The sequence below is a fragment of the Schistocerca cancellata genome, chromosome 8 (assembly GCF_023864275.1).
Source record: "Schistocerca cancellata isolate TAMUIC-IGC-003103 chromosome 8, iqSchCanc2.1, whole genome shotgun sequence".
NCBI classification, from domain to species: domain Eukaryota; kingdom Metazoa; phylum Arthropoda; class Insecta; order Orthoptera; family Acrididae; genus Schistocerca; species Schistocerca cancellata.
This window is the reverse complement of record NC_064633.1, coordinates 590,817,201-590,833,039: the sequence shown is the minus strand read 5'-3', so window position 1 is coordinate 590,833,039 and position 15,839 is coordinate 590,817,201. Positions and strand designations below refer to the sequence as shown.

The 15,839-nt window shown below is 42.2% G+C and overlaps 1 protein-coding gene across 1 annotated transcript in view; it reads left to right on the top strand.

Moving 5' to 3' along the window:
* Positions 1-15,069, top strand: part of LOC126095698 (limbic system-associated membrane protein-like) — a 167,774-nt gene extending 152,705 nt beyond the window's left edge. The window contains exons 3-5 of the mRNA XM_049910450.1: positions 5,525-5,815; positions 14,829-14,864; positions 14,918-15,069. Of these exons, the coding sequence (XP_049766407.1) occupies positions 5,525-5,815; positions 14,829-14,864; positions 14,918-15,069 (479 nt within the window). The remainder of the gene's footprint in view (positions 1-5,524; positions 5,816-14,828; positions 14,865-14,917) is intronic.
* Positions 15,070-15,839: the final 770 nt, after the last annotated feature.

Below are 15,839 nucleotides of genomic sequence, written 5' to 3'. Positions count from 1 at the left end.
CCTGCATCCGCATTTAACTACTTTTGGGTCTGTCTGAGTTGTCGCTTCCCTTTGTTTTCGTGTTGTCGCATAACAAACTATTCCTCTGTTGTTAAAGTTATTTCCCCGTAAGTTTAGATAATGCGGTTGACAAACTGAATGAATCAGAACTGAAGAACAGTGGCTAGTGTGGGTCACGTAAGACAAAACTGATATAAAGATTTTGTCGTTGTTTTGAAATGAGGTATAACTGCTTAAGACCACTATTTGAACATTTGTTTTGGTGTAAATAGTGATAAAAGATTCCCATGAAAACGACACATTCTAAGAACGGCTTAATGTTGACTTCACAACAGTGTATAATTGTATAAGTAAAACGTTGTTTTTGTCGCTCATAAAAACAATTTGTATGTTCATAAATCAGTAGTATACCATAGTAAAAAAAATTTAACTGAAGACCAATCATCTTCTGTTCTACTGAACCTGACAAAGTGGATTAGAGCCGTTGACAGGAGTTATCTGTAACACAATTCTGGGTTCTTCTTCATAAAATTTAGATAGAAATCTTAGCGTGCTAACATCTTCCCTTTGTCAAATCTCTGACGCACATTTAAATTTTCTTACAAATCGTAAGCTAACATTTGAAACTCAATACCATTAACCAGCATAAAGCTGGAATCCTAAATTTATCATGTGTGCAACAAACATTCTTTGCAATTTTCTTCAACTGTGGATTTGAAAACCCTATCCCAGATTTAAGTGTCAAGAAGTCGTTTCTGAAACTATTTGTATGGAGTGTAGCCATGTATGGAAGTCAAACATGGACGATAAATAGTTTGGAAGAGAAGAGAATGGAAGCTTACGAAATATGGTGCTACAGAAGAATGCTGAATATTAGATGGGTAGATCACATAACTAATGATGAAGTATTGAATAGAATTGGGGAGAAGAGGACAAAAAGAAGGGACTGGTTAGTAGGACATGTTCTGAGGCATCAAGGGATCACAAATTTAGCATTGGAGGGCTGCGTGGGGCGTAAAAATCGTAGAGGGAGACCAAGAGATGAATACACTATGCAGATTCAGAAGGATGAAGGTTGGAGTAAGTACTGGGAGATGAAGAAGCTTGCACAGGATAGGGTATCATGGAAAGCTGGATCAAACCAGTCTCAGGATTGAAGACCACAACAACAACAATCCGAGGTATCATGCTCGGTTTTATTAAATTTCTAGAAACATTAAAACGAGCGGCAACAGACCTTTCTGTCATTTTGCCTTTCAAAACTCTTGAAACCGGTTGCTTCATTCCAGTCTTGGACTACTGCCTGGGACCCTCTTCAGCGTTCTTCTTCTTGAACCTTGGCATCGTAAAAAAGTGCCCCATATCATTCGCTTTGGGACTTTTATGTGGACTTACAATGCATAATGAAGCGTGGAGGAAACAGAAACCATGTTGAGTTAGTAGGATATCATTTTGCAATAGAGTTAACTTTAGAATATTTTTATACTACTACTAGTATGACAATGTTCCTTCTTGCCGTTTAAAGTACAGATCGCTACTGAAATTAGACCAGCTTCGCCAATCAAAAGAAATAAAATTTACATATAATATAAACTCAATGACTGCATCATTCAATTGTGACAAATGGCGGAGTGATGTTTGTGCATCATTACAAACACTGCACGCGTTCGCTGTTTCGCGAAAAATTCTAAAAATACCAGTGACCCGTACTAACCGCTGTTCCGCTACATTATTAGAAAGTGAAGGACTACCAGAGTCCACAAGTCTCAGATGCCAAAATACTGATAAAATAAGACTGATCAACCTCCGAAATTCTGTCGGTGGACTTGTGGTTCACCATGTATAGCGTGTGTAGTTACAAAGGTTCCAGTGCTGGATACAATCGCTATAATTTGATTTAATCCATTAGAAATTGCTTATGAAAGCCTGTAGCTGTGAAAAAAAAATTTTTGTTCACAAATAACTATTGTGTAACAAGGGCCATTTTCTTTTATTTATTCTTTGTATGACGCCTTTCGGCAACTGATCCGCATTTTCAAACGCGTTGTTCTGTGTGTTCCATGTCATTTATTTGCGATGTTTCTGATATGTGAGGTTCTTCATTCTGTTGTCTTTACTGCTATACATAAAAAGCCCAATTTTTAATTAATTATCAATATTTATATCAAGTTTGTGGGGAAATTTGGAAGAACTTCTTCTTGCAGCCTTCTAGTGGTCCAGATATTCCACATCACACGCATTTTTCTGTTCACTGTACACATCCAGAATAGCAAACGTACATACGCAAATCGCTGCGAAGATGTTTTTAGATATAATCAGTAGTGAGAATGTTCTAGAACTTCCAAATAGTATGATATACGTGTCTACAGATAGTATTAATTTAATAATCTCGATCATTATTTACTTATATATATTTAGAATGACGTTTCTATCTATGTGTTAATAACAGGTAATCTGGAACAGCCGGCAGTAAAGTCTACAAGTATTTCAGCATAAAAACGGTCACAAACAAAATACTGGTGAAAAGTTATACTATATACTTAAATAAAAATAGTAACACATAGAAATAAGCACAATAGTAAGTACATGTAATCAAATTACGATATAGATTTTAATAATTAAGATTAATACTCCCTTTCGAAGACCATAGCATTATCTCTGTTAAGTTGATATAAAAGCAAGTTGATATAAAAGATTCTTGATAATTGATTTTTACGTACACTTACTATTCTCGATGTATACTGTATTGTTTGTGATCTTTCAAATGTCGCCTCTAACTACTTACAACGATCGCTAATCAACTAAACATTGTGCGTTGTTAGATATTACAATAAAGAAAACATAGTAATGTAGAACTTCACACAACGAAAACATCACGAGTAAGTGGCATAGTGCAAAGAGCAAAATGTACTTGAAAATGGGAATCTCTTCCAGAAACGCCTCGTACAAAATACAAATAAAAGATTTTAGTAGGTCATAGCAGACAAGTTATTTATAAACAAACCCACAATGGATCTATGTATGTGCAGGATGAATTCGAATATGGCAAATCATGGCTAGTCCAGCTAATCTTTTAAAAGGAATTTAACCCTCGCAATACCAATAGGAGGGAAGGTACTTCACGCCACGTTTATTTTAATTTGTATTTTAAAATGCTGAAAAATTACTTTTAATGTCTTCTTATACCATATTCTATAATTAGCTTATTCAGTAAATGTGAACCCAAAAATTTATCTCTCAGCAGTGAATATGACTTTTCTAAGCGTATGTTGTACATATTGTCAGATTCAGGACCATTCTTATACATCTGTTCATATTTAATAAGCATGTTGTAAACAAGAGCAAAACAACACATAACGAGATATGAACCATCCCAATCATGTGCTGAGAGGGGCTTGGCAGCAACGCGTTTTACAAACTTTTTGTAATAGCATAAAGTAATCTTACCTTAAAAGTGTTCCATTGGTTCCTTTTTGCTCACAAAACAGCAGTATGGGATTGTGGGTCCGTATTTATGCTAAACACTTTTGTTATTTATTTAACTATTCCCCCAAATTAGTTTCAGCGAGAGATATTACCATCGTTAGTGGGTTATTTTGATTCTTATTTGCTATACGTCACAACATGATTTTATAATTGTAGCCTCTGTTTCCGACGCATTTCTGCGCTCTTCTGTTGCCGTTTTTCTTGGCATACATCATGTCATGCGCAAGTTAGTTGGACTCCTTGCAGCCACTTTTAGACACAGACAAACATAATTTTCGTACCTCGTTCGAAATGTTGTTGTTGTTGTGGTCTTCAGTCCTGAGACTGGTTTGATGCAGTTCTCCATGCTCCTCTATCTTGTGTAAGCTTCTTCATCTCCCAGTACTTACTGCAACCTACATCCTTCTGAATCTGCTTGTTGTATTCATTTATTGGTCTCCCTCTACGATTTTTACACTCCATGCTGCCCTCCAATACTGAATTGGTGATCTGTTGATGCCTCAGAACAAACATGTCCTACCAATCGATCCCTTCTTCTAGTCAAGTTGTGCCACAAACCTCTCTTCTCCCCAATCCTATTCAATACCTCCTCATTAGTTATGTGATCTACCCATCTAATTTTCAGCATTCTTCTGTAGCACCACATTTCGAAAGCTTCTATTCTCTTCTTGTCTAAACTATTTATCGTCCATGTTTCACTTCCATACATGGCTACACTCCATACAAATACTTTCAAAAAAGGCCTTCCTGACAGTTAAATCTATACTCGATGTTAACAGATTTCTCTGCTTCAGAAATGCTTTCCTTGCCATTGCCAGTCTACATTTTATATCCTCCCTACTTCGATCATTATCATTTTGCTCCCCAAATAGCAAAACTCCTTTACTACTTTAAGTGTCTCATTTCCTAATCTAATTTCCTCAGCATCACCCGACTTAATTCGACTACATTCCATTATCCTCTTTTTGCTTTTGTTGATCATCTTATATCCACCCTTCAAGACACTATCCATCCCGTTCAACTGCTCTTCCAAGTCCTTTGCTGTCTCTGACAAAATGACAATGTCATCGGCGAACCTCAAATTTTTTATTTCTTCTCCATGGATTTTAATAATAACTCCGAACTTTTCTTTTGTTGCCTTTACTGCTTGCTCAATATACTGATTGAATAACATCAGGGAGAGACTAAAACCCTGTCTCACTCCCTTCCCAACCTCTGCTCCCCTTTCATGTCCCTCGACTCTTACAAGTGCCATTAGGTTTCTGTACAAATTGTAGATAGCCTTCCGCTCACTTTATTTTACCCCTGCCACCTTCAGAATTTGAAAGAGAGTATTCCACTCAACATTATCAAAAGCTTTCTCTAAGTCTACAAATGTTAGAAACGTAGGTTTGCCTTTCCTTAATCTTTGTTCTAAGACAAGTCGTAGGGTCAGTATTGCCTTAGGTGTTCCAACATTTCTACGGAATCCAAACTGATCTTCCCCGAGGTCGGCTTCTGCCAGTTTTTCCATTCGTCTGTGAAGAATTCGCGTTAGTATTTTGCAGCTGTGACTTATTAAACTGATAGTTCGGTAAGTTTCATATCTGTCAACATCTGATTTCTTTGGGATTGGAATTATTATATTCTTCTTGAATTCTGAGGGAATTTCGCCTGTCTCATACATCTTGCTCACCAGATGGTAGAGTTTTGTCAGGACCGGCTCTCCCAAGGCTGTCAGTAGTTCTAATGGAATGTGTAATGTGCTAAAAGATATTTTTGCTTATAGATCAGTAACCATCGGGAAAGTGTGTTGTTAACAAAAGTTTAGAACGATTTACTTATTTTTTGTAGTTTCCTTCTGATTGGCATAAAGGAACCCCCGCCCTGGTAGTATAAGTTATGGAACGTGCGTCGGTATTGCTAGGGTTCAGTGCCTCCGTCCAGTAGACAAGTGAAGAGCGTCGGCGACTCAGTGCTGTGGCAGGTAGGGGGCGCGCTGCGGCGGCGCCGGCCTGTGCCCCTGCTAGTATAGCTGTATGTGCTCGGCGTGTTGCAGTGTCCAAGGCGAAGATCCTGGGCAACTCGGAGCTGTACATCCGCAGCGGCTCGGACATCAACCTGACGTGCGTGGTGCTGGAGACGCCGGAGCCGCCGTCGTTCATCTACTGGTACCAGGGCGGGCAGGTCATCAACTACTCGCAGCGCGGCGGCATCAGCGTCGTGACCGAGAAGCAGACGCGCACCTCGCGCCTCGTCATCGCGCGCGCCGGCCCGCATGACTCGGGCAACTACACCTGCAGCCCCTCCTCCTCGGACTCCGCCTCCGTCTTCGTGCACGTGCTCAACGGTAGGTGCGCACCTAGGCTAGACTCCGCCCCCTGCGGAGACGCACCCCTGTAGCACCGAGTCCTGGGCAGTGCTGCACAGTGTTCCCCTGCGTCAGTAACTGTCTCCACAAGCTCCCTAACCCTCTTCACCATTCACTCCCATCCCTATTATTTATTTGTTACTTACTAGTGCCAAGGACTTTCTCGACCATACGCCTGCTCTACAAGCCTCTTCCATTCCCTTCTGTTAAGTGCATTGTTTGTCCATTCAGTGTTCATGGTCATCTTACGACGTATTGTCCTACTGAATGATATCTTATGTAGTCTGCTACATGACCTGCTCAGTTCGATCTTTCCCTTTTTAGCAGATCTTCGATGTTACGGCGTTTGTACAGCTCCCTTAATTCTTCATTTTTTCTTATCCTCTATTCCATGTTATCTTTATCATATACAGGACCAAAAATTTTTCTCAGTACATTTTTTCAAATATTAACAGCTGTTCTTCATATTTCTTTCTAAATATTTATGTTTCACATTCCTATAATGTTACCGGTATGATGGTCGAGTGATAGAAGCAGGGTTTGGAGTTAGTACTAAGTGATTTTTCTGTAATTCATGAAGAGGCAGAGTTAGTTCTCTTTGCTAATGATACAAGTATAGTAATCACACCTGACAAACAAGACTTAACTGATGAAATTGTCAAAACTGTCTTTCATAAAATTACTAAGTGGTTCCTTGTAAACGGACTCTCACTGAATTTTGATAAGACACAGTACATACAGTTCCGTACAGTGAATGGTACGACGCCATTAATAAATATAGACCTTAATCAGAAGCATATAGCTAAGGTAGAATATTCCAGATTTTTAGGTGTGTCCATTGATGAGAGATTAAATTGGAAGAAACACATTGATAATCTGCTGAAACGTTTGAGTTCAGCTACTTATGCAATAAGGATCATTGCAAATTTTGGTGATAAACATCTTAGTAAATTAGCTTACTACGCCTATTTTCACTCGTTGCTTTCATATGGCATCATATTTTGAGGTAATTCATCACTGAGGAATAAAGTATTTATTGCACAAAAGCGTGTAATCAGAATAATAGCTGGAGTCCACCCAAGATCATCCTGCAGACATTTATTTAAGGATCTAGGGATATTCACAGTCGCTTCTCAGTATATATACTCTCTTATGAAACTTGTTATTAACAACCAAACCCAATTCAAAAGTAATAGCAGTGTGCATAACTACAATACTAGGAGAAAGGATGATCTTCACTATTCAAGATTAAATCTAACTTTGGCACAGAAAGGGGTAAATTATACTGGCACTAAAGTCTTTGGTCACTTACCAAATAGTATCAAAAATCTGACAGATAACCAACAAGCATTTAAGAAGAAATTAAAAGAATTTCTGAATGACAACTCCTTCTACTCCATAGAGGAATTTTTAGATATAAATTTAAAAAACAATATTAATAAAAAGAAATAAAAAATAAAAAAATTAAAAATAAAAAACACAAAAAATGAAAAAGTAGTTATATTAACTTAAGTATGTTGTTAAATTAACTTAATTATGTCATGTATTGGAAAATTTGACTCGTTCCTCATCATTACGAAATATCGTATTCATGATCCATGGAACTAGTATTAATCTAATCTAATCTAATCTAAGATTTTGACAAAACTAAAGAGTGTTTTCTTCACTGTCACTAGACGGGCATCTACTTCTCTATCCATTCCATTATTGTTACTAAACAGAGTCCCTAAGTACTTTAAGCTGCCAACTGTTTTGAAAGTGAAGCCAACTACAAAGGTGCATCTCTTTGGTTTTCCTTACTTATGACCAGATATACTGTCTTTTCTTCATTAACATGTAATCCTCCTTTTGCAGCAATTTGGTAATAATTTTGCGTCATTCTGATTAATTCTGTTGTGAAACTACTTATTAATGCTACATCATCTGCCTAAGTAAGTCTAGTAATGTTCATCTCCTGCATTTGGATCCCTCGTGGATTAGTATTACTAAATTCTCTATCGATCGTCTCTAAGACGAGGTTACATAAAATAGGTGAAAGGCGTCTCCTTGTCTCAGTCCAGTGAACATCTTAAAACTTTCTGTTTGTCCTACAGCTGTCTTGACACCACATAAAATTTCATCTGTATATGTTTTAATTACAATGATTAGGTTTTGTGGTATTTCAAATTCCCTCATTATATTTAGAAGTGACTGTCGCTGTATGCTATCATAGGCCTTTTTACAGTCTAAAAATAATCTTTTTACATCTACATTGAATTCCCACACATTTTCAGTTATCTGACTTAGAGATGATCTAATGTGGCTCTATTTCTGCGGAAACGGCATTGGTAGTCACCAATTAATTCCTCAGTAATTGGGATCAGTCTCTTTAAAAAATAAAACCAATTTTTAGAGACCTGAGTGACCCTGTTTTGCTTAGTAAATGTCTTCATGGGGGCACTCAGAATACAAATGAAAGTTTCAATCACTGTACTCGGGAAAGATTACCCAAGAACGTAGGACTGAATAGATTGAAGGTGGTGCACTAGATGCATCGATATGTTTCAAGAGTGGAGTGATAGGAATGTTGGAAGTCCTGAGAAATTTAGGCATAAAATGTAGCTCGAATATGGAAGATCAATTGCTTGCATGTGACAGACAATGGGTGCTTGAAGCTGAAAGATTCGCTCTTCAAGTTAGCAAAGGAGCAAGCTAAAATGAATGCTGCATTACCTGATATCAACAAAAATATCGGTAAAACATATACATTAGAAACAGTGCGTGAAAGAAGTAGGCGCTGATTTGTACATAATATTGAGCCATAAAAGTACCATGTGTCCTTAAGTGTATTAGCAGAGCTTGATTTCGTGTGAAGAAGAGCACCTGGCAGTGCTGTAACATTGCAGCATTGGTTGCTTCAGATCTTTTACACTCTCTTTGGTTTGCTCAGTAGCTGGTATTCACATGCATTTGTTTGTGATGCAGCTTCACGACCGCAACAGTAACGGCAGTTCCAATCTATCTGGATATCATAGCATTGTTAATTCTTTATTCAGATGACCCCTAACTTGTGACAATATGGCTGCTGTACATATTCTGTTATTCCTCTCTCTCTGTGAACTTTCTATCTCTGTGAATACATCATTAGTGGAGAGCAGCAAATGGCTTTGTAGTACAACAAAAGTGAATAGAGTTACCAAGTAACTAAGCAGTTCACGTGATATTCAGGAGTTTGTAGAATAACTTTTGCAATATAAATTGGTTTGTCTTTATGTTTAACAGGTTGTGATCTGTATCATCGCACTGGTACTTAATAACGTTCTTTATTTTATCAGCAGGTTTTTCTGTTGATGACATTCGTTAAGAAAAGTTAAGAGCTCGGGTTATCACCTAAATGAATTTTACATCATTTCCATTTCTCATTATTACCAACTGTCTCTTCCATATTTTAATTTTTGACATCAGATGATTATAAAAAATCAGTGAAATTTAATTTTTTATTGATTCCATTGTATTGCCTATGTTAAGTTCAATGCATTGAATTGATTTTTGTAGACTAAAGGAAAATCTGTGTTATTGGAGGTAAACCATATTCATTCAACTAGTTGTTTATCGTCGTCATAATATTCTTTACAGTTCGGTAAGTGGCATCAGCAGAAAGTAGCAATTGCATCATATCACGGCAAAGTAAAATTATGTTTGTAGGATAACACTCCAGTTGAGCGCTATCGAGGTGACATCAAGCGCCATTTTTGGAGATGGGCAGTGTTCTTTTTGGACACTTCAGCTACAGACTTTTGTGTGTAGCCTGGAAGCAATACAGCACGACAGCAGAAGCAGTAGGCAGTAGTGATTGTACTGGCGGCACCCCAGTTGTCTATGCCATGGACACTACATCACTATCTGGATGTGTCAGCAACTGGCGTTTGTCTGTGTAGGTGAGCAAGCAGCTGCTATGCAGAACGGCAACAACTGTAAAAGTGGGACAGAAGCAACTGCAGAGCGCCGTTATGGTGACTATAATAGATCGGTTGCAACGCTGTTTGTGTCTTCGTAGCTGTCATGTAAATTAACGGGAGTACCCATCAGCTATGCAACATGGTACTGAAATTGTGAACATCGTTTGTAGATGTCTCAGTCGCTGCTATTTGTGTGTATACGGGATGTCTTGGTTCAAATGGCTCTGAGCACTATGGGACTCAACATCTTAGGTCATAAGTCCCCTAGAACTTAGAACTACTTAAACCTAACTAACCTAAGGACATCACACACACCCATGCCCGAGGCAGGATTCGAACCTGCGACCGTAGCAGTCCCGCGGTTCCGGACTGCAGCGCCAGAACCGCTAGACCACCGCGGCCGGCAGGATGTCTTGGTGACTGGCGTTTATGTATATGTAAGTAAGCACCCAGTTGCCGGAAGCAGAGCAGAGGCAGCTGTGGAGTGCCTTTGTGGACACTGTAACAGACGGACAGCATATTTCTGCATGTCTCCATAGCTGCCATTTGATGTGCGCTCTAGTACCCATAAGTAATGCAGCACAGAAAGAGTAATAGTGGCGCTATACCAGCTGCAGTAGCTGTTGTCAGTGTCCCAGTGATCACTGCTACAGAAGGGTTGCACTCTCTTTAAAAATTTCATTAACAGATCATCGTGTGTGTACGGCAGCACAAAAATGTTCAGCGAGGCAGCAGTAGTATAGTGGAGGTAATAGCTGAAGTAGTTGCTGCAATACTCCTTGTCATGACTGTTACAGACTGACACGTTTGTCTCCTGCATATCACACTTTGTGACGTTTGGAGTGGAACATCAAGCTGTCACGCGGTAAGGGAGAAGCAGTGTCACTGAGGCAGCAGCTGCAACCATTGCTACAAGCCTTGTTGTTGTCACTGTTACAGAGCGGCGCAATTGCCTTTGCATGTCTCAGTACCTGGAATTATAGGGTTGTCGTCTTTCTTGCTGCAAGAACTTTTGTTTTAATTTGTTCCCCAAATTAGTTTCATTGACGATAACCCCATGACTGACGGGTTGATGATGGACATGTTGTCTCTGAAACTAGTTGACGAAGAAACTAAAGCAAAAGTGTTTTGCATTAAGACAGACTTACTATCGCGGAATGCTTTTATGCAAAACATGGATCAGCAGTTACAATAATTGTAACTGACATTTTTGCGTGCAGTGTAGCACCCACATGTCATCCAGAAATGGAGCAGCAGTGTCGTTGAGGTACCAGCTGAAACAGTTCCTTCAAGCCTGCTTGTCATTGCTGTTTGATATGTGCACCACTGATTTTGGATATCTCACTAACAGGCGTATATATATATATATATATATATATATATATATATATATATATATACTCCTGGAAATGGAAAAAAGAACACATTGACACCGGTGTGTCAGACCCACCATACTTGCTCCGGATACTGCGAGAGGGCTGTACAAGCAATGATCACACGCACGGCACAGCGGACATACCAGGAACCGCGGTGTTGGCCGTCGAATGGCGCTAGCTGCGCAGCATTTGTGCACCGCCGCCGTCAGTGTCAGCCAGTTTGCCGTGGCATACGGAGCTCCATCGCAGTCTTTAACACTGGTAGCATGCCGCGACAGCGTGGACGTGAACCGTATGTGCAGTTGACGGACTTTGAGCGAGGGCATATAGTGGGCATGCGGGAGGCCGGGTGGACGTACCGCCGAATTGCTCAACACGTGGGGCGTGAGGTCTCCACAGTACATCGATGTTGTCTCCAGTGGTCGGCGGAAGGTGCACGTGCCCGTCGACCTTGGACCGGACCGCAGCGACGCACGGATGCACGCCAAGACCGTAGGATCCTACGCAGTGCCGTAGGGGACCGCACCGCCACTTCCCAGCAAATTAGGGACACTGTTGCTCCTGGGGTATCGGCGAGGACCATTCGCAACCGTCTCCATGAAGCTGGGCTACGGTCCCGCACACCGTAAGGCCGTCTTCCGCTCACGCCCCAACATCATGCAGCCCGCCTCCAGTGGTGTAGCGACAGGCGTAAATGGAGGGACGAATGGAGACGTGTCGTCTTCAGCGATGAGAGTCGCTTCTGCCTTGGTGCCAATGATGGTCGTATGCGTGTTTGGCGCCGTGCAGGTGAGCGCCACAATCAGGACTGCATACGACCGAGGCACACAGGGCCAACACCCGGCATCATGGTGTGGGGAGCGATCTACTACACTGGCCGTACACCACTGGTGATCGTCGAGGGGACACTGAATAGTGCACGGTACATCCAAACCGTCATCGAACCCATCGTTCTACCATTCCTAGACCGGCAAGGGAACTTGCTGTTCCAACAGAACAATGCACGTCCGCATGTATCCCGTGCCACCCAACGTGCTCTAGAAGGTGTAAGTCAACTACCATGGCCAGCAAGATCTCCGGATCTGTCCCCCATTGAGCATGTTTGGGACTGGATGAAGCGTCGTCTCACGCGGTCTGCACGTCCAGCACGAACGCTGGTCCAACTGAGGCGCCATTTGGAAATGGCATGGCAAGCCGTTCAACAGGACTACATCCAGCATCTCTACGATCGTCTCCATGGGAGAATAGCAGCCTGCATTGCTGCGAAAGGTGGATATACACTGTACTAGTGCCGACATTGTGCATGCTCTGTTGCCTGTGTCTATGTGCCTGTGGTTCTGTCAGTGTGATCATGTGATGTATCTGACCCCAGGAATGTGTCAATAGAGTTTCCCCTTCCTGGGACAATGAATTCACGGTGTTCGTATTTCAATTTCCAGGTGTATATATATATATATATATATATATATATATATATATATATATATCTGTGTGTGTGTTTGTGTGTGTGTGTGTGTGTGTGTGTGTGTGTGTGTTAGGGGAACACTCAGCTGTCATGTAGTAAGGGAGGAGCAGTGTCATTGAGGTAACAGCTTCATCCGTTTCTGTAAGCCCTCTTGTTGCTGTTACAGTTGAACCCCACTGTCTTTGATTTGCTGAGTGATTAACATTTTTGTGTGCAGGGTAGCACCCAAATGTTTGCAGTAAGGGAGGAGCAGTATCTTCGAGGCACCAGCTGCAACAATTCATGTGAGCTCCCTTGTCATTGCTGTTACAGATGTGTACCACTGTCTTTGGGCATCTCAGTAGGAGACATTACTGCCTGCTGGGGAACATCTGTCGACCACGCAGCATGGCAGCGCAGCAGTGGCGGTGGAGCAGCTGCGGCGGCTTCTGTGAGGCGCCTAGTCACCACTCTTACAGATGGCCACCATTACCTTTCGATGTCCTAGTACCTGACATTCTTGTGCACAAGCGAACACCCGGTGGCCATGCAGCAAAACTATAGACCTATATCTCTGACATCGATCTTTTGTAGAATTTTAGAACATGTTTTTTGCTCGCATATCATGTCATTTCTGGAAACCGAGAGTCTACTCTGTAGGAATCAACATGGATTCCGGAAACAGCGATCGTGTGAGACCCAACTCGCTTTATTTGTTCATGAGACCCAGAAAATATTACATACCGGCTCCCAGGTAGATGCCATTTTCCTTGACTTCCGGAAGGCGTTCGATACAGATCCGCACTGTCGCCTGATAAACAAAGTAAGAGCCTACGGAATATCAGACCAGCTGTGTGGTCCGACTGAAGAGTTTTTAGCAAACAGAACACAGCATGTTGTTCTCAATGGAGAGACGTCTACTGACGTTAAAGTAACATCAGGCGTGCCACAGGGGAGTGTTATGGGACCATTGCTTTTCACAATATATATAAATGACCTAGTAGATAGTGTCGGAAGTTCCATGCGGCTTTTCGTGGATGATTCTGTAGTATACAGAGAAGTTGCAGCATTAGAAAATTGTAGCGAAATGCAGGAAGATCTGCAGCGGATAAGCACTTGGTGCAGGGAGTGGCAGCTGACCCTTAACATAGACAAATGTAATGTATTGCGAATACATAGAAAGAAGGATCCTTTATTGTATGATTATATGATAGTGGAACAAACGCTGGTAGCAGATACTTCTGTAAAATATCTGGGAGTATGCGTGCGGAACGATTTGAAGTGGAATGATCATATAAAACTAATTGTTGGTAAGGCAGGTGCCAGGTTGAGATTCATTGGGAGAGTCCTTAGAAAATGTAGTCCATCGACAAAGGAGGTGGCTTACAAAACACTCGTTCGACCTATACTTTTGCTCATCAGTGTGGGATCCGTACCAGGTCGGGTTGACAGGGGAGATAGAGAAGATTCAAAGAAGAGCAGCGCGTTTCGTCACAGGGTTATTTGGTAAGCGTGATAGCGTTACAGAGATGTTTAGCAAACTCAAGTGGCAGACTTTGCAAGAGAGGCGCTCTACATCGCGTTGTAGCTTGCTGTCCAGGTTTCGAGAGGGTGCGTTTCTGGATGAGGTATCGAATATATTTCTTCCCCCTACTTATACCTCTCGAGGAGATCACGAATGCAAAGACATTCGAGCGCGCATGGAGGCTTTCCGGCAGTCGTTCTTCCAGCGAACCATAAGCGAATAGAACAGGAAAGGGAGGTAATGACAGTGGCAAGTAAAGTGCCCTCCCCCACACACCGTTAGGGCGCTTGCGGAGTATAAATGTAGATGTAGATGTAGTACAGCAACAGCAGCAGCAGTGACAGAGCGGCTGCAGCAGTTGTTGTGAGCCTAATTGACGTCGCTTTTACAGATGTGCACCTCTGTCTTTGGATGTGTCAGTAACCGACTTATGTGTATGCAGGGGAACACCCAGCGGCCATGCAGCACGGCGACAGCAGTACCGGCGGGGCGGTATTTGGATGTGTCAGTAACTGACTTATGTGTATGCAGGGGAACACCCAGCGGCCATGCAGCACAGCAACAGCAGTACCAGTGGGGCGGTCTTTGGATGTGTCAGTAACTGACTTACATGTATGCAGGGGAACATCCAGCGGCCATGCAGCACGGCAACAGCAGTACCGGCGGGGCTGTCTTTGGATGTGTCAGTAACTGACTTACGTGTATGCAGGGGAACACCCAGCGGCCATGCAGCACGGCAACAGCAGTACCGGCGGGGCGGTCTTTGGATGTGTCAGTAACTGACTTACGTGTATCCAGGGGAACACCCAGCGGCCATGCAGCACGGCAACAGCAGTAGCGGCGGGGCGGCCGCTGCGGCGGCTGCTGCGAGCGCGCTGCACTCGCTGCTTCTGGCGGCCCTCGTGCTGGCGGTGGTGGGGCGCGCGCCGCTCGGCCCCGGCGGCAGGTGATGCGCTCCGCCCGCAGCCAGACAGTGCCTTAAGCAGCTGGCGGACGCAGAAGCTGCGGCTGCCTCGGCCCAGTGAGGGCGACGGTGCGGCGCTGACACCACGCGGGGTGCAGGGCGCTGCTCTACCTGTTCAGAATCAAGGAGTGGTTTCGCCGTCATATACCTAACTAGTGAAATAACAAAATGCAATAAATAACTTACGGAGAACGGACCGACGTAGTGAGAGGTGTAAAGTGGTCAGTGCTTAGTGACGAGTCATGCCACTAACGTGGACTGATTTTATTTCAGCATTTTATAGTCAGTGACAGTTTCCATTTCCATTTCACATTCTATAATAAACAGCACTAACGGAACTGCATTGGCTATTGGCACGCCTGTACAACAATACGTACGGACACCTCAAAATCTTCCTCAGTTCTTGGAGGTCTATTGTTAGATCATCTCGTCCATACGAAGTTTGCGTTAAGTAATGAATGAAGAATTGGAAAGTGTACTCCTTCAATTCGTTCTATTCTATGGAGGTGCAAGTTCCGTCAGTAAGAACTGCTTAACACTGCACCATAAAACGACAGCGAAATATTTCATGTATCACAAACACTGTGTATCTCTCCATCTATAAATTAATTAATAGCAACAGTACATCTTCTGTGTACCCACAACAGTGTTTCCTAACAGTGCTTCAACGATATCTATGACGCAGCATAAGCTGGTATGATTATACACACCGAAAAAGTTCTCAAACTGTAGTCGCATAAGACTTTGGCGTGAATA